This window comes from Typopeltis vanoorti, chromosome 18, assembly GCF_054136105.1.
Source record: "Typopeltis vanoorti isolate ZY-2024b chromosome 18, IOZ_Tvanoo_1.0, whole genome shotgun sequence".
Lineage (NCBI taxonomy): Eukaryota > Metazoa > Arthropoda > Arachnida > Uropygi > Thelyphonidae > Typopeltis > Typopeltis vanoorti.
The window spans coordinates 98,413,910-98,437,137 of NC_143566.1; the positions used below are offsets into that span (position 1 = coordinate 98,413,910).

Consider the following 23,228-nt stretch of genomic DNA (forward strand, 5'->3'; position numbering starts at 1 on the left):
AAAAATTCATGAGAAAAGACCCGGTTTGTAGAAGAAAAAAATCATCTTTCATCAGAACAATGCACCTGCCCACAAAAGTGTTTCGGCAATGGGAAAATTAAGGGATCTGCACTATGAATTGTTGGAACATCCACCATATTCCCCAGATTTGGCTCTCTCTGACTTCTATCTCTTCCCAAAATTAAAAATCTTCCTTGAGTGTTTTTTCTTGAATCAAGAAGTGATTGCAGCTGTAGAGTGGTATTTTACAGATCTTACTGAGAACTACTACAGGGATGGGATAATGGCACTAGAGCATCGCTAGAATAAATGTATGTCTTAAGGGAGATTATGTTGAAAAATAAAAATAATTTTGAAATTATAAATCAATTTTTTCATTGTTAGGCCAAGAACTTTTCAGACCACCCACGTATAGTTTATTTTGTTCAAAAATTGAAGTAATTCTGCTTTATAATAGGACTAAACTGTGAAGATATCAACAAAATATGATGTTGAGGAGAAATGGTGTTGAAAAGTGGGTTTTTCAAATGTTCTATAAGGTAATCAGCCAAAGTCCAAGAAATAGGACTGCCCATGGTTGTTTCCTCAACTAACTTGTACAATTTATTCTTCCACATGAAGTATCCTGCATTAATGGTAAATTTAAGCAAGTTAACATTGTCATTTGGAAAATCATCTATTAAAACTCTTAAAATTTCTTGGAGTGGTATGCTTATAAAATACAGGAACTATATCAAAGGAAACCATAATTTCCTTTACCAGCAAATATATCTCTTTAATTTTTCCCAATCACTCCTACTTTTTATATAAAATCTGGTGTGGCTGGTGACGTTTTTTGAAGAAGATTAGAAAGATACTTAGCTAGATAATAGCTGGAAGAGCCAATACAATAAACTATGTGACATAACAGATAATCAGCTTAGTGTAACTTGGGTAACCTTAGATATGCGGGGAAAATGAGCATGATGAATTTGCAATGTTTCAATAAGGTCAGCATGTAAAGAAAATGCCTAGCAAAATCATTTATTTTGATACCTTTAATAGGATGAGAGTTAAATGGATGTGCAATCTTATTAAGCACAAGAAGATCCATAAGATGATGTGGAAAGAATATTGTGAGAATAAGAGTGAGAAGAGTTATGAAATATATATAGCGTGCAGGCTAGAAAAGTAACTAGTGTTGTGCAGAAAGCTAAATGAGAGTATGAAAAATTGGCTATGTGGGCTAAAAGGCAATCCTAAAAGAATTTTGGTGTTATGCCACAAGCAAAAGAAAGAATGAATGTGGAAGAATAACTTTATTGAATGCAAAAAGTAATATAGTGTCAGAAGCTATTGAGATTGTTCAATTAATGAGTGTTCACTTTGCAAAGATATATCAACCAAGTGTATGTAACATGGAGCACAGTGCCACTACTACATTGGATGAAGAGATAGAGGTGTATGAGAATAAAGTTGAGTGGCTGTTGCATAATCTGGATGATACTTCATCAATAGGGAAAGATGGAATATCAGCACATTTTCTAAAGAAATGTTCAGCCAAATTGACTATGCATTTCACATGCTTGAATAACATGAGTCTCAGTTAAGGAATGCATGATAGTTCCAGTGTACAAGGGGGTGCAAAAAGTGATGTGTCTAACTACCAACCTATCTATGGTAGTGAAGATTTTAGAGAAGTTGGTAACAATTCGCATACAGAAATGGATAGACAAAGCTATGCTTTGCAAGGAGCAGCATAGGCTTACTAAAGGAAGATCATGTTTTAGTAATTTGCCGATATTTTATAACAATGTTACGGACGAGTTGTATAAAGGGAATTGGTACACTATGATAATGTTGGATTTGGCTAAGGTATTTGATAAGATACACAAAAGGCTGTTGCATAAACTGGAGAATATGGGTTTGGAATATAAACTCTTGACTTGGATCAGGGAATGGTTAACAGATAGATATCAAAAAGTGGTATACAGTGGGTGTGAATCTGCCAGATTTAAGGTGACCCTCAAGGTTTGGTCCTTGGGCCCATTATTGTTCATTCTGCACATTAATGAAATTAGGAAGGGTCTAAAAGACATTCAATTGTTTGCTGATGATGCAAAGATAGACAGGACAATCAGGGATGCTACTGATATCCAGCACTTGCAGAATGATTTGAATAAGCTGGAAATTTGGACAAACAAAAATGGCTATCAGTTTAATGAGAGTAAGTATAAAGTTATGAACTTTGGTAAGATGAGATTTCCAGTGGCATATTATATTAGCTAGGTTATGCTACACAAAACTGATGAGGCGAGGGATCTTGGTGTAATGATGCATAGGAATTTGAAGTTCACATAGCAAATACTGCAAATAAAACTCAGAGGTTAATTGCAATGTTGAAGCAAACCTTGACATGTAAGAATAAGGAAGTCACATTTTGCTTCTTTATAAGGCCTTGATAAGACTGCTCCTGGACTGTTGTGTGCAGTTTGATCTCCCAAGTTCCAAAATGACAACGAAACTGTGGAAAGGGTGCAAAGAAGAGCTACAAATATTATGAGCAGAGATTGCATGTATGTGGATTACAGACTCTGGTTAACAGGGGGAGGGTGATATGACAAAGGTGCATAAACTTCTAAAATGGGTGTTATAGGATATCATCTGACAAATGTTTTTGTTACAAGGAAGATTGGGAGAGAACACGGGGCATCCATGGAAGTTTAGTTTGTTTGCAGTCAAGAAAGGGGTAAAAGATAGGTCTTTCTCTCTCTCACAGAGCAGTGAGTGCATCTAGTGTGGATGAGTTTAAGGGAAGTCATGACAGCTGATTTGGGTAATGTATAGCCTCTCTTGATTAGTCTTGGACTCTCTTTGGTTTGAAATAATAATAATAAATACAATTACCGAAAACACCAAATTAGCTGTATACAAGACGATGTTCAAACCAATTTTAACTTATGGATCTAAGAGCTGGGTTAGAAATAAAACACTTGACCAAAGTCTAGAAACCACAGATTTGAGAGACCTGAGAAAGATTAGAGGAATGAACAGATGGAATCAATGACAATATTATATTAAAAACGAGAATATTAGGAAAGAATTGGACATTGTTAACATCCAGGAATATGTTAGCAGAGCTAATCTCAGGTGGTATGGTCACTTAAACAGAATGGTAAAGGAAAGATTAGCAAAACAAGTGTTCTCTGCCAGGTTGGCATGACAGAGAAAGACCAAGATATAGGTAGACTGACACAGTAAAAAGTGCCTTAAAAGACAGAAATACAACATCTGATAATGTTGGGATTTAGATTATTACTTATATCAATCTGACAGATAACAGATTGATTTGGAGGGAAATTGTTGATAGGAAGTTAGTAATGGTATATGTTTTTCATGTGGTACTATCATAATATCCTATACATGTCAGGAATTTGATGACGATAACAATTACTGAAATAATTTGGGCTTCGAGTTGAATCTCTGCTGATTATGGCATTACCATCATTTGCATCTGCTCTTTTGTGATGGCAATGTTAGTGCTGTGTTAGTAATATTCAAAAGGTGAAGGTTTAGCTTTACAAAAAAACCACCTGCACAATTTCAAACCATAGTTTGTTACTTTATGTCAATCTAAGTGTATCTAATGCTTTTTTCCTCCCAAGACAATGTTCAAACCAATTTTAACTTATGGATCTAAAAAATCCATAAGTTAGAGAGATCAAACTTATGAATTCTAAATAAGGTATCTATTGATGGGATAATGTAAAATTTAGACTTTTTGATAATACATTCAACTAATTGTGAATGAAATGTAGGTGGGCAATGAATTTCATTACCCGGTGAGGCCAACAAGGGGTGATAGAGGCCCGAAGAAGCTTGAAAAAGTTCCATTTTTGGTATCTAGAGTGGGATTTCCAGACTTATTATATATCTATCTATCTATATATAATAAAACTGATAAAAATAGAAAAAAAAATTTCCTTAGCCCATCCACAATAGAAAATGTGCTGCAGGTTTGCTAATAACCTTTTGTGGGTGGAAGTAACATAAAAAAGATGGGTGGGGCAGTTGAACCAAGTGCTGGTTTCTTTGTTCTAACAATTCAAACTTATGAATCAATCTTTGCTTACACTTTAAGTGTGCCTGTCTGGCTAAGGAAACAGAAATTCTAGGAACTACAACAAAATGCTCTCAAGTAACCTTTTGAATATTACAAACACAACATTAACACTGCCATCACAAAAGAGCAGATGGTGGCGATGCTATAATCGGCAAAGATTCAACTCAGAGCCCATATTATTTCAGTAATTGTCATCATCATCATCATTAAATTCCTGACATGTACACTCAAAGGATGTACAGGATATTATGATAGTACTAAATGAAAAATACACCATTATTAACTTCCTATCAACAATTTCCCCTCTGACAGTTTCAAAGCTCATTGATTTGAGCATTTGAAAAGTTTCTTAATATAATATATCTGAACTAATAATCAGGTCTTACTAGCACTAATAAATCCTATGTGCGGTATGCAACTTAACAGCCTGCTTGATTTTTAATAAAATTATATCAGCATTGTGATGCCACTTCAGAAACACAAGTTTGTTATATAAACTTGCTATTTTTTTACATGTACCTTACAAATTTTTAGGTTCTTTTAAGGTTTTTCATCCTGCAAAACATGTCCTATGAACACACAGATCTACAGCCATGGATACTTATAGCAATGTGGAAGAGATAGAATCTTCATTACCACATTACCCTTAACACCCGTAGTCAACCATGAGTCACATCATGGTAGTCAACCTCCTGGAGACAACACAGGATAATGATTAGCTTACAAATCTTCTCACAACCTTCTTGTACTCTTCACTGTAAAGATCTGTTACTAGATATTTTGATAAACAGTTGACACATGTAAAGGAAATCAGAATTTAATATAAACTCTTTTAGCCCATTTTTTTAATATACAGGGGGTCCTCGAGTCACATCGGAGATCCATTCCTGCAGACCAACGTAAGGCGATTTTTGATGCAAGCCTAAGTTACTTACCTAACCTAAAACACCCTAAAGTCATATGTATATATCAAGAAACAGAACTAGACCATTGGAAAATGAAAGGGAGAACATAATTACTGTATAGTAAAAAAAATGAGAATTTTTCTGTACTATATATTCTTGAATTAATATGAGGCTAATTGGGATACGGCATTGATGCTGGTCTTCCAGCCAAAGAACAAGAAGACTTTCCATCTGAATTATGAGCCTACTACGTTTTTTTCGTAATCACAGTCGATTTCATGGGCACCAATCCTTTCACATGTTCAAGGATACGAACTTTATCCTTGATAATAGTCCCAACTGTGGTACGACTTAAGTTCAATGCGCAGCCGATGTTTGTTGGCGTTTCTCCCCTTTTAATAACGTCTAATTTCACTTTTAACGTAATGGCTTTCCTTTTCTTCGACACACCACCATCGGAAGAGTCTGCCTTATGTTTGGGAGTCATATTGAAGGGTAAAAAGTCACAAAAAGTGAGAGAGCAGATATAAACAAAGCATGTGGTACCCAAAGAGTGTATGCTGGGACTCAAGCGACGCCACCCCTCCCAAACAAACTCTGCGTAACAGCGTATTCTTCTACCTCGCTCACAAACAAGTTCGCCCGCGACGTTTGAATTTTATGTCGCGCTGCTTCAAGACGAAATTTATTTTTTAAATTATTTATGGGATTACCGCCGTAAAGTCGAAACAACGCATGTCGAGGACAACGTAGGTCAAGGACCCCGTGTGTGTGTGTGTGTGTGTTATTGTCATTACACATTTCTATAAAGCAAATATGTTTTGTTTTTTTGTTCTAGTAATTTGAAGACCGTTTTGTAAATAGCACATTTTCATCACTCCAGTTTTTACACATTTCTTTTATTCCTTATCAATTTTATTCAGCTAACTCTCAACCATCAACTTTGCTAATTCCATTGTATATTTCAATAGTTTAATCTGCCATCGTCACTAAAAATTGTACCTAAATAGCTGAAATGTTTTACTTGTTCTAATGGATCTCCATTTTCACAGTCTTAGCCTTTGTACTGCTGAATGTCATGCCAAATTTGTTACAGTAGTTATTCAATTAAGTTAAGGAATCCTACAGACTGGAATTATTTAAGAGTATAACATCATTTACACAAAGAAAAGAGTTGATCTGAATAATAGTCGAGATAACATGCACCCTTGTGTCACACCTGCTTTAAATATCTGTACCTTCAATTTTCACTGCCGACTTACAATTCAAATATAGATTACGAGTTGCTTGATATGTTCCATTTAAACCGCATAATTGTGTGTTTTTAGGCAATAGTTATTAGCTTTTCTCTTGGCACCTTGTGATATGTCTTTTCCAGATTGACAATTTCAGGGTGTAAATGGGACATTATATTGAGTAATGGACTATATTTGAGTTGTAAGTTCCTTGTTATATTCCTATAATTTCTCAACTATTCGTCTTAAAGTGAAAATCTGATCCTACTGACCTCTACTTTGTCCGAAGCCAGTTTGAAGCTGTTTTGTAAACAGCACATTTTCATCACTCCAGTTTTTACACATTTCTTTTATTCCTTATCAATTTTTCTTCTTTTCTCAAGCATGCTTGCATAAATCTTACCTGGCTAATTCTCACATTCAGTTATTTTTCCTTTTTATAGATGGGTACTATGAGAGTTCTACTCCAATCACCTATAATTCAACTCTCTGAATTAGGCTGCAGCTGTCTTTCCACATTTTGGGTTGAGAGCTTTTTCTACTTCTAGTATTGATATATAATTCCTGCCTATTCTTTTTCAATATCTTCTACCACTGTTCTGTTACTTCTCATTTCATTACTCCAGACCTCCAGAATATCTTTAATTCTCATGTCACAGTACTAAGCTTTTTTTTTCAATAGCCTCCAGTACATTTTACCAGCACTCCTCATATTCTATATTCTTTCTAAACTCTTGCCATTGCCTAACAACCCATGGAATCCCAATTTTTCTATCCATGCAGACAACTTCACCAAGTTTCCCTGGTTGAATCAATGTTTTCTCCAGTTTGCCATTGAGACGTCAAGGTTTAATTCTTGTCTTCAGTCTATCATTTCTTCTTGAATAGTTAATTTTAAATAGTTAATTCTACATTTCTGAAAGCTAATTAACTCTGATTCTTTTAAAAACTTTCTTATACACTTTTATACTCAATATACTTAATTTTATACTCATCATCAAATTCCTGATATATATATACCCTCAATGGGGTGTACATGATATGATAGTACTACATGAAAAATTACATCATTACTAACTTCCTATCTACAATTTTCCTCCAAATCAGTCTGCTACCTGTCAGAACTCCAACATTATCAGATCTTATATTTCTATCTTCTAAGACACATTTTAGTGTATCAATCCACCTATATCTTGGTCTTCCTCTGGGTCTTTTACCTGCCAACCCGGCAGAGAACACTTGTTTTGTTAATTTTTCTTCTTCCTCTGCGCATTTTTGCTGCTTCCATTGCAGGGTTTGCATGTTATGTAGATACAACTCTTGTTAGTACAACCCCCAGCCAGCCTGTCACCAAGCCTGCCGCTGAGGGGGGGGGATGTATTTTTGACTGTAGCAGCGTGTGTTCACAGGACTGGTTTGCCTGTTTGCGAGATGAAAAACCTCCAGATAAACTGGGGGAAAAACCTTGCTGTCCACGCCCAAGACTGGCTAACTTGGCTATGGCTGAGAAAGATCCTTAAGCTCCTCATGTCATCGACGGGAATCGAACCCAGGACACTCCTTCCCCAGGCATATGATTGCGAAGTGCATAGCCACTGGGCTAACCGCACGGATTTTGCTAATCTTTCCTAATTTTATACTCCTCTAAACTAAATGATGATCACTTCCCATTTCAAATCTCTCATATACTCTTGTCCTGAACCAGTGTGAAGATATCACTAAGAATATAGTCAATGAGACTTTTCTTATTTCTTGTCTTCTCTCCACTTGAATTTGTGCATATCTCTGTTGTAACATGGTGTTAATGATGACTATTCAATGTTCTGGAATCCAGGTAGGTACTTTCATTATTATTAGCTTTGCTCTTTTTCTCTAAATATTGCCAAAATATTTTTATGTTTGTTATTCATTTCTACTCTGCTGTTCAGATTTCCAAACAAGACTAAGTTTTTCTTAGTTATCAGCTGCCATCTCTGATTCAAAAATTCTATTTCTTCCTTATTACAACCTTTGTTTGATCAATGACAAAATAAGTCTATTGTCCAATTTCCCACTTTCATGTTTCTCAAACATAAACTTCCAAATCACTCTCCTTGATTTGTCTGCCATTTAAGATTATTCTCATGTTTAGTGCTGAATAGTATACTCCTTATTCTCTGATAATTATTGCCTGAATATAATATCTTATATTGGTTTTTTAGAAGAATCTTATCTGTTTTTGGCTTTTTTGGCCTGTTCCTTCTTCAACTCTTCGGGCAGTCCTACTTCTTTTCTGTTGATCTGTCTTACACTGATGGTTGCCAATCTTGAATTCTGCAGATAGTAATTTGAAGTTTGTTCCAGTTTAATGAGGCCTCTGCTGTTTTCATTGATCACCTTAGTTCCCTGATGAAAACAGCAGAGGCTTCTTTAAACAGGCAATGCTCCACATGGAATGAAATTCCACCATGTTGTACGATCACTTTGTTTTGGTTGACATGAATAAGAATATAATTTTATCAGAAAAATCCCAAATTGTCAATGAATCTTCATTTGTTCATTATCTAGGCAGATGCATACTAACTGAGTGTACAATGAGGTGAGGATCAGTTTTTGACAATTTGGAAGTTCTTAAAAGGCTATTTGGGAGTCTACTTCCAGTTATCTAGATTTAACCCTTAAGTGATCCATTTATAATATAGTAAATCCCATCTAATTCCACCTTTTATTATTCTATATATTGTTTGATCCAAAGAAGATTTCATTCTCACCAACCAAATATTATTCTTTTAGTAACCTCCATGGAGTAAACAGACTCATTGTGGGGAGGCTCACTTAACCAGCAACATGTTTATCATAATGAGCTTTGAAGTTATTTACACTACTTACATTCACAATGCACTCTGGCAATGCATTCTGCTCACTAATGACTCTCCACATAAAAAAATAAAAAAAAAATCTCCTCACACCCTTCTTCACCACACCTTTATAGAAATGGCCTCTCATTCTTCCCATCTTAACACCCACTCTTCTTATAATTCCTTCTGTACTAATCTGATAAAATCCCTAAACTCACTTGAAGGTCTATTATCTCTTCTTTTCCTCCTATCCACCAACCTCTGTAATCCACATTCCCTCAAACATGTTTTTCAATTACCTGATTTGCAATCATTGCAATTTGATTAATTCAGAGTTACAATGTTAGAGCATGCAGATTCTTTTCTGGGTTGTCCTTTTGCTTTCTGGAACATTTTATGCCTTTGTAAAGATTCATCTAAAGCTAACCTTCAACAGCAAAATATGTTTAAAACAGCAGTGCAAACCAAATAACTGGAAACTTACACCTGAATGTGATAAAAACATCACAGACGGGAGCATATTCAACTGCCAGCATATATCTTCATGGGCTGCATAAAGCAGTATATTTAGAGGGAGGATAAAATAAACTTTTGTTGTTTGGTTTAGTCATTTTAATTTTTATTGGAACACAAAATGTAGTCCCATTAATCATTTAATTTTGAATTAGTGTTCATTTAATATCTGCAATTATCAAACAAGAATTTGAATCAGTACAAATATTCAAGCAGTAAATACACTGGGAAATCACACAGTATGTAAATACACTGTCCATACAAATAACCTAGCAATATCAGGGAACTCATTCAAGAAGAATGTGGTATGGCCACTTAAAACAGAATACAAGAAAGACTCAGAGGAAGACCAAAATCTAGGTAAAGTGATACAACAAGAGCAGCAAAATATAAAATCTAGATACTGGAGTCTTGGCAGAATATTAATTCACAAGAAAATTGTCAACAGGAAGTCACTAATAATATAAACTTTTCAAGCAGTACAGTCACAGTACTTTGTATATCCCTTTAGGGTACACATCAGGAATTTGATGATGATAATAAAGCAAATAACCCTACTCTGTTGGATATAATTTATTGCAATTTGATATTCAGGATCTGTAGTATTTTAGTATGCTAATTCTAATTACAATCAAGTCATTTTTCATAGTCATATTGAAGTCAAAAGAATTCAAATATCAATAATTTTACTTTGGTTGGATGTTATTTAACAAACTTTGGTATGTAAGATATGATCTTTATTTTGGTTTAATTGGATTATTTTTGTAACTTTAGGTGAGAGATGAATTTCATTATTTGATATGAGACAACCCCCCCCCCTAGCCATTAGAGGCCGGAAGTAGCTTAAATAGTTCCATGTTTAGCCTCTAAACAGGGTTTTTCTGGATGACATACAAAATAATAACATATAAAATTAATACAAAATTGAAAATAAAAAAAAATTTAAAAAAATCCTTAGCTCACACAGTACCAATCTACTACAGGTTTACAAAAACCTTTTATGTATGGAAGTCACATAAAAAACGCAGACAAAATCAAATTAAATGTCTATACTACATAAGCTAAAAGGTTATGATAATATCAATATATACTGGTGTCCAAAAGATAAGGATGAACTACATTTTTACCCGTATATGAAAAAATTTCATGACTACAGCCAAATGTGGACATAAATTTCATACAAATTAAACTGCCACACATTTATGGCAAAAGTTATAAATTTCTTAAGGATGTAGTTTAGGAATTAATGTACAGTGCTTACAGAAAACTATGTGGAGAGACATTTCAGTATGGAATATGTCCACCCTGAACTTCATTGAAGAGAATGATATCCTCTCTCAAAAAAAAGGCAATTTGGAAGCTGTTACAACAACATTTAACTCAAACATGAATAACTATCAGATTAACTGATGTGTAGAAGGGCTCTATCATCCATGAAAATGACAATCCATGCACAGGCACTGTTGTAGATGTGGCACAACAAAATTGTTTATTATATCTCAATACCCCTTAGCAGTAACTGAGTAGGTTACGGAACCCAACTGGCAAATGTCCTGAAAGAAGAATAGTCCAATGATAAACAAAGCTGTAAACCTGCACCAGTCAGTAACTTTGGGTAAAGTAAATGCAAAGGAATTTGTTGAATACTATAGCTTATACCTAGCAAAAAACTTATCTTCTGGCATCACACTTTGCCTCCAATGCACAAATAACTGACAATGGCAAATGCCCCCATATATTTTTTCCAGAAAGAGATCAGGAACTGATTGTCTATATTAGACACTAAGTCTCTTGGCATTAATGGCATTCCTCCAATTGTCCTGAAGGTCTGTGCACCAGAACTGACTCATATCCTATGCCACCTGTACATACTCTCTTACTCCACTGGCTATCACAAAGCCTGGAAAATGGCCTATATTCAATCCATTCCTAAGAAGGGCAACAAATCACTGCCATCTAACTACCACCTTATCTCACTCACTTCAGTCCTATCTAAAGTGATGGAGAAAACCAATTCTCAACTCCTACACTAGCTTGAAGGCACCCAGCTACTATGCGACCACCGGTAGGGATCCCATCGCTGCCAATCAATAGGAGATCTACTCTCATATATCACCCATCTCTGGACAAATACCATGGAGAAATCTGGCAAATCTCAAGTGGTTGCAATTGATATCTCTAAAGCTTTTGACTGGGTCTGGCACAAAGGCTGACTAAGCAAACACCTATCATTTGGACTGTCTCAGGACTTCTGCAGTAGGATTGCCAGCTTTCTGTCTGGACACACACACACACACACACAATGTGCGATAGTAGATGGTTCCTTATCCACTCACTGTCCAACTAATGTGGGGGTTCCACAAGGTTCTCTCACCAACCCTCTTCCTTCTGTATATATCAATGACCTACTTCAGTTCACCTCCAACCTAATACAGTTTTGCAGATGACAGCACATTGAACTCCTCCCTTTCATTTGATAAACCGTACTCTACACAACTCACTTCAACTTTCAGAACATCAACCAATGCTACCCTCAATTCTGACCTTCAAGCAATCCTCCAATGGAACTCTGATAACTTCATCAACTTCAATGCTAATAAAACCCAGTTGTCTTATTTCTCACAAATAAAGAACCCCCCCCCCCCCAGTATTATTTTTGATAACACTCAAATTTCCAGACAAGATGAGATTTCTCTTCTTGGAATTATCCTGACATCATGCCTCTCCTGGCATAAACACATCACAACTATTGCACCATCAGCTTCCAAAAATAGAGTATTTCTCTTTCGCTCAAGATGTTACTTCACCTCTAAACAGCTATTAACCTTATACAAATCACAAATCCACCCAGCTATCGAATACTGCTCTTTCATTTGGAGTAGGATTCCTAAAAGTGCCCTCAAAATGCTTGACTCAATACAGAGGCAAGCAATTATTATTATTATTACTTGGCACCTCCAGGAAGTCCAAAGGCTCATTGAGGGAGAGCACCTACTCTACAACTCTCCATCTCCACCACTCAACCCACCAACTACAGCGAACCACATTATCTATACCAACGCCATCTACTGTCCACTGCCACTAGTATTTTCACAGATAATCACAAACATCCATGCCCGTGGCAGAATTCGAACCTGCAGCCTTTTGGCTGGAGAGCAGATATGCTAACCACTTGGCCAACCAGGTAAATGACCCATCTCTTATCAACTCACTCTCTTCACTTTCATACAGATATTTGGTCTCTGCAATTTGTGTATTCTATAAATATTTCCATGCCAAATGTTCATCTGAAATAGCATCAATAATTTCTCCACTCAGTACTAAGCCCATTGGAACACGTACAGCTGCTGCCCAACATCCATTCACAGTACACCTTGAAATCAACAGGATAAGTTTCTTTTCCTCTTCCTTCATCCCTACTATTGCTGTACTGTTAAACAGTCTTTCCCCTGATATATTTTCCAAGGAATGCAATACACAGGCTTTTAAATCAAATGCAAACAAGTTTCTCCTTTCCCAACCCCACTACCCATACACAGTACTAATGTACTGTAGGTTAATTAACCAACCTCTCATATATGGGCCCAACATACAAAAAATTGTGGGTATTCACACCTCTCTTCAGATGAAAGTGAGCCTCGTGTCCCCACAAAATCATCCACAGTCATGCAGCATCCGATTCCACTCACGCAAGGATGTTAAAGTGAATATCAGTCAACTTTCAAAGTCTTGAGGGAGCAACTAGTGTGTCAGGATTATCTTGAATGAATAGAAATGAAGAATCTTCTGTAGAATTTTCCTGGTGGTTGTGTAAGGCACATACTGTGTCTTGATACAGCATGCGGACTGCAGTAACCAACGCTGTTATTCATGGCCTGCTCCACAAAAGGCAGCAGCAACTTAATTCACTTGTCGTGAATTGATTGATCTGCAACCTCGGCCAGGTCTAACTCCCAGCGATCCTATGTCTTCAAAACGACTAATCATTCATTGCAGAGCACATGGAGATAGTGGATCTGGATGTCATTTGTTCAGGCAGCGACCATACTGCAGTTGTTTAGGTAGCAAAGAAAGTTTGGGCAAGGTTAGTGCCATCACTGTGGATATTATTAACAACCAGAATGAAAAATCTTATGTCCACCTTTTTAAACTCTCCTGGCTCCTGCCGAGTTGTGTGATATGCAAATTTCATGCAGTTGTCGTTTACAATGCCCCTGGTAGGAAATTCTGGAACTACCCCCCCATTCCCCCTCAGATAATGCTTCTGTATGATGCACAATGCATTCCTGCAAAGTTTTGCAACATTTGGATCCCTGGATGGTACTTCCCAAGGCATTAAACAGGGATACTTTAATTCTGATCACACTGTACATACAGAAGAAACAGAATATTGAAATTTAAATTTTAAATAATGAAAAGTTTTAATACATTAGTTTGTGGTTTAGCAATTCTATAGTAAATTTTCAGTACTTAGACGGTAAGTTTGTAGACATTAACAAGCTTAATAAAGTGGACAATATAACCCTACAAGTTTTGTAAGTCTTTGGACTGATGTCGTTAGTACTACTGACGATAGGTGATGATGTTGGAACAATGCTAGTTGTTGCTATCATGTTCTGTAGCATGGTACATGTCACATCCGAAGTATGCAATAGTTAGATTTTTAATGAAAATAGACCAACTAATGAAGGATTAAGTCTTGAAAATGTGTGGGGATCTGCGGTTTTTTTCTTGCCAAAGTACTTGATGGCCTGTGTTTGTTGTATGGGATATTAAACCTGATTATGCTGTCTTCTTTTTTTCAATGTCTTTAATGTGTTCAGACATGTGGATCTCCCCAGATTGATTGATTTTTTTTTTTTTTTTTTTTTTTTTAAATGGCGTAAAGACATCAAAGGTCATACTGCACCACACAGGTCACAGCAGTACATATGGTAATTGGTTAGTAGGATAATCACAAACATCCATGCCCTTGGCAGGATTCGAACCTGCATCCTGTTGGCTAGAGAGTGGATATGCTAACCACTTGCCCAACCAAGCTGGCGATCTCCCCAGACCTTTCCATATAGCAATAATAAATGCTAAAAGAGCAATGCATCTCATAAATGTATGTACTACCACATCATGGGATGATGTGGATGCACATGTTATAACAAGTGCTGTAGATAAACCTTTAAGGATTGAAAATGCAGCTGTCAGATAAGTTAACTAAAGCACTAATTTTCAAATTCTAGTTTCAAATGATGATAAATAAATACAGTTCTAATCAAGATGTCTTTCATTAGGGCAATTCTATCCTTGATATCATTGTGGAAAAGAGAAAAATATCTATAAATCAGTATCACATCACACTTGAGAAACCATTTTCATTAAAAAAACTATGAAAGAAGCAAAACAAGCTGCTTACCCCTAGTATTATAATTTTCTTCTGATCCTGAACTAAGTGAAGTTTGACAAGGTTCAGATGGAGGTGGACTCTGAGGTGGACTACAGGAGTCAGATGAAAAACAATTTTCACTGCTTGTTTGGGAATTCGAAACAGGTTTAATGGTGGATTCAATTTTAGGTGTTCTAAGAAGGATGAAAAACAATCTTTAGTTTTAAAACAAATGAATTTAAATTATGAAATATCTCAAAATACACAATACACTTGAATATATTATGCCTTAATAAAACATCTCTATTATCCATTCATTAGTTTCAGCATAATTTTAAATTTCTATATTTAAATTTATTAATTGGATTAAGCCATTTGAAGTCCCTGTGAATTGTATACTATTCTCCTGAAAATCTAAATATTCATCTACCTAATCCATCGAATTTACCATGGTGTAATCTGGTGTCTTGTCTCATCTGTGGAATGAACTTTGTTTTTATTTATTTTCCAGAAGGGATAATTAGTGGCACTGATATCTCCATGTTAGAAGTATCTGTTGTGTCCTGCCATTCAACAGTTGTATGAAGATGAAAGTTCACTACTACAGTTTGCTACAGTCTGTGCAGTTAGCTGAGTGGTTATGCGCTTCACAACCATATGCCTAATAAAGGAGTGTCCTGGGTTTGATTCCTGTCGCTAATGTGAGGAGCTTAGGATCTTTCTCAGATATATCCAAGTTAGCCAGTTTTGGGCAGGGACTGCAGGGTTTTTCATCCCGCAAGCAGGCAACCCGGCCTTGAGAACTGAACACTTCTACGGACATAGGATACAATGGGTGCCATAGGGCTAACCACCTTATCCTTGTGTATGAATGGAAAACCCTTGACAATGCAAGGGTAAAAGAGGAATGAAGGAAGAAGAATATTTTAATTTATATAAATCTGAATTTAATAGGTCACTGATATTTTGGAGATCATTAGTATTAGTCAAATTTCCTAAAAAAAAAAAAAAACTTGACTTCTTATAAATTAACTAAAAAATCTCAAATAAAAAAATGTACAGAAGAATCCACTGAAGCTAATTTTTATTAAACATCAGATGAGGCTTGTAAACACTCCTTGCACATTCACAAACATTAAACATGCTCAGAATTATATTATGAAAATCAAAAACAAAACTTCTTAATAACAAATTTGTAAACAAGAGACAACGTTTAATGCAACATCTAGTATGACAAAAATTACCATCAACAGCACTTTCAGCTGAACTAATAAGCTAAAAATTCAATGCAGAATTTCATGTTTCACATAGTACTTTTTATATACTTTAATATTTTTAAAAAAATTAAAAAGATAAACCATTCTACATCATACCTGAATGTTTTGCTCAAAAGTTCATTTTCATACAGCAAGAAACACAAGCATAAAATATGGTTCTACCTTTCATCAAGGAGTGTGACTGAAGGCACTTATTTCTTATATATTAAAATAAGGTCCTTCCTCTGATGTTATTACATCAATACAACTTGGAAAATAAAATCATTGAAAGAACTTATCATTCTTCCCTAATAAATACTAGAGAAACTATTTTTGATATTCAACATCAGTCTGGAATAATCAAACTTCTTCCATTTGAACTTCAATTTCAGACAAATACAATACCTAATATATTACAAATTTGTAAGTTGTGATTTAAAAAGAGGAACTACAATTATAATAATTATCTGCTAATGCCATTATTTCCCAAAGAGAATAGGTGAGGGAGTTTTTAGCCCTGTGTAGCTTTTTTGGAGACTGAGGCAATCAATCTCCACCCATAGCTAATCAGAAACAGCCAACCCAAACTATCAATATTAAATGGCATCTAGTGAAGAGAGTATACAGCAGGCACCTGCCATCATATTATAGTCCCTAACACACAACATATTATCGTCTACAATAGTGTAGGTTCTATGGTTGATTTGCTTGATTTACAGGAAGAAAAACTATACTGGAGATCGATTAACTCAGAACCTGTGGAAAAAAGGCTTAGCAGAAATTCGTCTAGTGGGCAATAGAATCGAGCAGAGAATTGCAAATGCCATTCCCACAAGTGTTACACAGGCCATTTGGAAACCAGAATTCATGAAGTTAAAAGTCAAAAATAAGTTGCATTTAAATTTTTAAAAGGGTTTCTCGTTTTTCCTGCCTTCTTGCCAAAATTTTTAAAACAATTTCATTTACAGAAATCTTAAGAAGTTTCTTTTTCAGCAACTTCAGAATGAAAATATCCCAGATTAAAACCAGATGTTTTATGCGCTAACATGTAAGACAAAGGACTATCATATAAAAGTTTAAGGCAAGAATATCCAAATGTACAGAAACATCAATTTTTTGTTTTAATAGTGGCAGTTAACTAAATTAATTATCTAAGTAAAACAATGAATACACAGCTTTAATCCTATACCAAGAATTTTTTTAAAGATAAATATGTATTTTAATAGTCAACTGCTTTTTAATAACGTACAACAATACACACAGGTATTCTTCATGTAAAATAAATTTGTAAAAATTCAATTTTGAACTATTCAAACAGCTAAGTTTTTGTCTTAAAAAAAAAAAACCCACTAAATTGACAATAAAAAACACAGTGCAAGATATTATTGTGTCATATATCATTGACGATAATATTAGAAGTATCACTGCTTTTAATGCAATTCACTGCCATTCAACATACTACTTTCTAGAACCATTAATTACCCCCCAATTTTTTTTTCTATTTAAAATTACGAAACCATAAAATTAACACATGAAAGGATAATTAAAAGCATGTGCTTAAAGTAAAAAATTTCCCAAATGCAATCAATTTTTTAATGTTTAGAAAAATAAAATTTACCAAAACTCCAACATATTTCATTCATTGTTACATAGATATCATCAGGGAACCTGAATTACAAAGTATTAAAGCATATAGATCAGATAAATCTACTAAAGGGCATACCACAAGTTAGAGAGACATTAGACCAGAAGCAAGAATTGGTTCTCTGTATTCCTTAAAAGGCTTCTTTTCCCAGTTACTTGGCTTTGACCCTTATGTAAAAATTAGACTTGATTTATCATTCCAGTTTTGAGCAATGTTGCCAAGATTTTTCATAATATATATATATGTATATATGTATATATAGGGGAAACCCCGACTACAATCTGTTGGATATCAGAGCAGCTCTGAATATACTGAATAAAGAGCCATGGACCAGTGGTTTTGGGACTGGTGATCCTATGTGTAAACATTACCATTCACCAACCCACAGTGGCAAACGTGGTGAATTATGGACCAATCTTCCAAGATGAATCAAACAGAAATAAAATGACCCTTATTCCCAGGAGGCCAGATTGTTACTACTTATGACAGCAGGCAGTTAAACATAAAGGCAGAGGGTGCTAAGAATCCAGGGTAACCAGATAATGCTGCCATTGGAAACTAGACCTTGGAACTTTAGACTGTAGGACTCTGAGCAGTGAAGCATGGCTAACTGAAGAGCTAAAGCAAATAAAATGGGACATTCTATGACTGCGTGAAGTCAGACATAATAGTCTAACTTAGCCTGTGTCTAACTTTAAAAAAAAATACTGCATTATAGAGGCCAAGAATCAGTGGAGTTGGATTCATGATTAACAAAAAATTGAAGAACAGCATAATAGAATTTGACAGTAGATCTGTAGAATAGCAAGTATTGTTGTTCAAATCTCAAAGAGATACACTCCTAAGATCTCCAGGTCTATGCACAAACAAAAAGTCATACTGATGAAGAAATTGAAGACTTCTATTATGATGTATCCCAACTTTACAATAAAGGAAAACATCATTTCAGAATTGTAATGGGAGACTAATGCTAGAATTGGTATACAACAGTCAGATGAAAGCTCAATGGGAAATTTTGGATATGGCATAAGAGATAATAGAGGAGCAAGGTTAATAGAATTTGCAGAAAAAGAAAACCTGTACATCATGAATTCTTTTTTCCAAGGAGAAAAAAAAAAACACATAGGAGGAAGAGGACATAGAAAAGTCCAAATGGAAAAACTAGTGAAATTGACTTTATCCTCAGCAATAAGAAAAACATCTTTCAAGAATGTTTTGTTATAAACACCTTCAACTTTGGAAGTGATCATTATATGGTATGTGGTAAGATTCAAATAAACTACTAAAAAGAAAGATGAAAATGTTTCTAAGATCAATGCAAAACATAGATGTACATAAACTAAACATTAAAAGAGATATTCCAACATGAACTAAACAACATATTTAAAAATCTTATTATTAATGACAATGCTGATCCATCAGAAAGTAATGATGTTATTACCCAAAACCTTTTACGATGCTCATTTGAAATAGCTGGTACCAGAACAGAAACAAGACAAAATTTCTGAAGAAACAAAACAGCTTACGAAGAAATGAAACAATCAAATAACCTACAGAATAAAATTGAATACACTGAATTGTGCAAAACGAAACAAATGAAAAAACAATCTCAAAAAAGCCAAACAGAATGACGAATAGCAATAAACAGATGGTTGCAGTCAAACTACAAGATGGGATCATAACCAGAGATAGATATGCTACAGAAAAAAGAATTGAAGAATTTTACTCAGTATTACATCAGGATGAAATAAATGAAGAAAACAACTACGAAATAGCTGAAGTATCACAGATTCTACCAGAAATAGTTAAGTGAAGCATCCAAAGCTTGCAAAATGGAAAAGCTACAGGTGAGGATGGAGTTAGATGAACTTGTATAAAGAAAGAGATTTTTGTAATAATATTAATCCTGTTTATAGAGATGATCTCTGTTTCTAACAATTATTTTTTTTAATTCTGAGTGTACCTATATATGCACAAGGGTTCACTCCGATTGGTGCAATGACCTATTTTTTACTATTTCTTTCAGAATCCAAATAAATCACTGACTCAAGACCAAAATAAACACATTTAATAAAACAAAAGCAATATATATATATACACTTCAAACAATATTACATAACTACAAATATAATTGGATTCAAGGCCTTTTTAAAAATAAACTTAACACTTAAGACTAGACTAAACACTTTGTTTTCACAATGACAAAATGTTCATAGCCAGGTTCTCTCTATGTCAAGGCCCTTTCTCATCACACATATAGCACACATTAATTCTTCCTAACTCAATTCTGCCTCTTTTTAGTAGAAATAAGAGTTAGATCCGGCGTCTTTAAGACAGACGAAACTTCCTAATCAGAGTTTTCTCGAACATTCCTTTAGAACATAAATAGCAATTTCTTCTTTTATTCACTAATGCTTATTGACAGTCTTAACTCTTCCACTTTAAAAAATTCACAGTTCTATGATTCCCTTTTCGGAATATACTATTAATTTTCCTCCGACTGTCATAAAAAAACTCAATTTCCTCCGAATCTAAATATCTGCTGGCATGTGTTTTAATTTTCTCTCCAAACACTCCGTTGTTTACAGCCGTTACTCTGATATCAAACACTTTCCTTGTCAGTTGTCAATCACACATCAAACTTCTTGGCAAGCATGTGCACTCCATGAAAGTGGCAAGTGAGAAACTAAATATAATGGCCGACACGTTGTCTCCGTTAATGTAACGAGGATGTTTTCAGAAAAAACACAAAACTTAATATTTTAAACTACAATAAAATTGTTTAAAGTAACATGACTATTCAAATCCAGTAAGTATATCTTACTGGATTTGAATAGTAACAATATAAATTTTTTTTTTTTTTTTAACTTCTTTACATTTCATTTTGACAAAACAATTTCAATAACATGCACATCGCAAGTGCCGACAATGCGTGTTACGAAACTAAAACTAATAAACATACTAACATAAACAATATGCAAAAATATTCAGAATTTTAAATTATGATTATTTTTAAAAACTTCTAAAAGCAGGTAGAGAAATGATCTACAAAATCTCAGCAATACTATTTACCTTATGTCTAAAGAAAATGATGTATCAAGAACACATAAGAAGGCTACCCTATTCTGATACATAAAAAAGGTGAGATAGAAGACATTATGTCTGCTATCTGTGGTTTACAAAGTGTTTACCAAAGTCTTAGCACATAGGTTTTGTACAACTAGATCTAGCACAACCAAAAGAACAGGTAGGCTTTCGAAGTGGCTTTATTACAATGAACCATATTCAAGTTGTACAACAGATTGTTGAAATGGTGTAATGAATATCAGTTATCATTATGTCTTGGTTTTATCATCACCACCATGCGTATCAAGGATTTAGGCATAGCATGGCCTGTTCTGGCCTTAGAAGTCATCGTTGAATCGTTTAAGAGGACGTCCTGGTTTTCTTTTTCCTAATGGCTTGTACTTTAAGGCTTGTTTTGGTAATATTTCTGTTTTCATTCTTTGAACGTGTTCCATCCATTTATGTTTATATTTTTTAATTTTTCTATTATTGGTTCTTGGTTTAATTCTTTCATAATTTCTTCATTTCTTTTGTGATCAAATAGGGTATACTTTGCAGTTTTTCACATAAACTTCATTTCTGCTGTTGTTAATCTTTGTCTTATTGTCTAGATTTCGCTTCCATACATTAAGACTGGTAGGGCTAACGTATTGTATACTTTTAGTCTGGTTTGTTTTTGAACTAGGTAGGTTTGGTTTAAATATAGAGTTAATTACACCTGTTATATTTAAATATTTTGCAATTTTTATGTTTATATCTTTTTCATATGTGATCATACATCCCAGGTAGTTAAATGAATTCACCTGTTCTAAGATCTTGTTATCTATTACTATTTTAGTTCTTGCTGGATCTTGTCCTTTAAAGGCCATAGTTTTTGAATTTTCTGTTGACATTATCATGCCATAATCTTTGGATATCTCATTTAGATCTAAAATAGCTTTCTGTAAGTTCTTGGTTTTATTGACTATGAAAAAGCCTTTCATCAGTAAAAACTTGTGCAGTACTTAAAGCATTACGAAACAAACAAGTGGAGGAGCCATATGTCAAGACCATCAAATCAGCATACATCAATGCCACAGCAACAATTCATTTCCATTGAAACATCTCTTCTGTGGAAATATGGAGAAGTATAAGAGGGTGACACAATATCTCCAAAATTATTCATAGCGTGCCTAGAAAAAATATTCAAACTTCCTGATTGATTGACACAATGAAAAAGGAAAAGTTTATCCTTGTTGGGGATCTCAATAGCAGAGTAGGAAATGATCATGAAATATACAAAAATATCTTGGGAAAATTTGGAGAAAGGAGCAAAGCTAATAATAATGGCAAATACCTGTAGGATTTCTGCTCAGGACATGGACTGGGTATTATTAACACCATGTTCCAACATAAAAATGTGCACAAATTCACATGGAGAGAAGAGGCAAGGAATAAGAAAAGTCTCATTGACTATGTTATTGTTGATAGTGATCCTGGTGCAGAACACCAGAGTACAGAGGATTTGAAATTGGAAGTGATCACTATTTAGTCTTGAGCAAGATAAAATCAAATTTCATATTGAAAAGAATAACATATAAGAAAGTTTTAAAGCGAATAAAAGTTGAGCAGCTCTCAGATGTGAACTGTAGACTAAAATACACAAAGATAATTGAAGAAAAAATGAAAGATTTTGAGAAAAGGAACCAAACCTTGCGGATTCAGTGGCAAACCTTGAAGAAAACCCTGATTGATTCAGCAAGAGAGGCATGTGGTGAAGTTGTCTGCAAGGATAGAAAAATCAGAACTCTATGGTGGACAAAAGAAGTGAAAGCGGCAGTGAAGGAAAAGAAGAAAGCATATCAAAAGTTCCTGGCAAATAAGTCAGCTTTTACTCTTACAGAATACAGAGACAAATGTAAGAAAGCTAAACACTGTGTAGAACTAGCTAAACGAAAGTCATGGGAGGACTTTGGAAAGAACACAGAAAATAAATATCAAGAAGGTGGCAAAATATTCTGGAGGTTGTTGAGGAAGCTCAGAAATGGAGGAAAGAGTGCTGTAAAAGGAATTAGAGATGATAAAGGTGACATGAAAACAGAAGAAAAAGATATTCTTGAAGTATGGAGTAATTACTTCGAAAAATTGCTAAATAAAACAAGCAGTGATAGCACAGTGGTAAAAAAAATACTCAACAGGCATACAGCCAGGAATACATATCCATACTTGAAGTAGAAAAAACCATCAAAGGCTTGAAATGTGGAAAGGCAGCAGGAGTAGATGACATTCGATCAGAAATGCTGAAGTATGGTG

The 23,228-nt window shown here is 34.7% G+C and overlaps 1 protein-coding gene across 2 annotated transcripts in view; it reads right to left on the reverse strand.

The window, feature by feature from the left end:
• Positions 1 to 23,228, reverse strand: part of LOC150096979 (uncharacterized) — a 255,783-nt gene that overhangs the window by 43,109 nt on the left and 189,446 nt on the right. For both annotated transcript variants that reach the window (XM_090408126.1, XM_090408125.1), the window contains exon 10: positions 15,000 to 15,163. In XM_090408126.1, the coding sequence (XP_090264252.1) occupies positions 15,000 to 15,163 (164 nt within the window). The remainder of the gene's footprint in view (positions 1 to 14,999; positions 15,164 to 23,228) is intronic.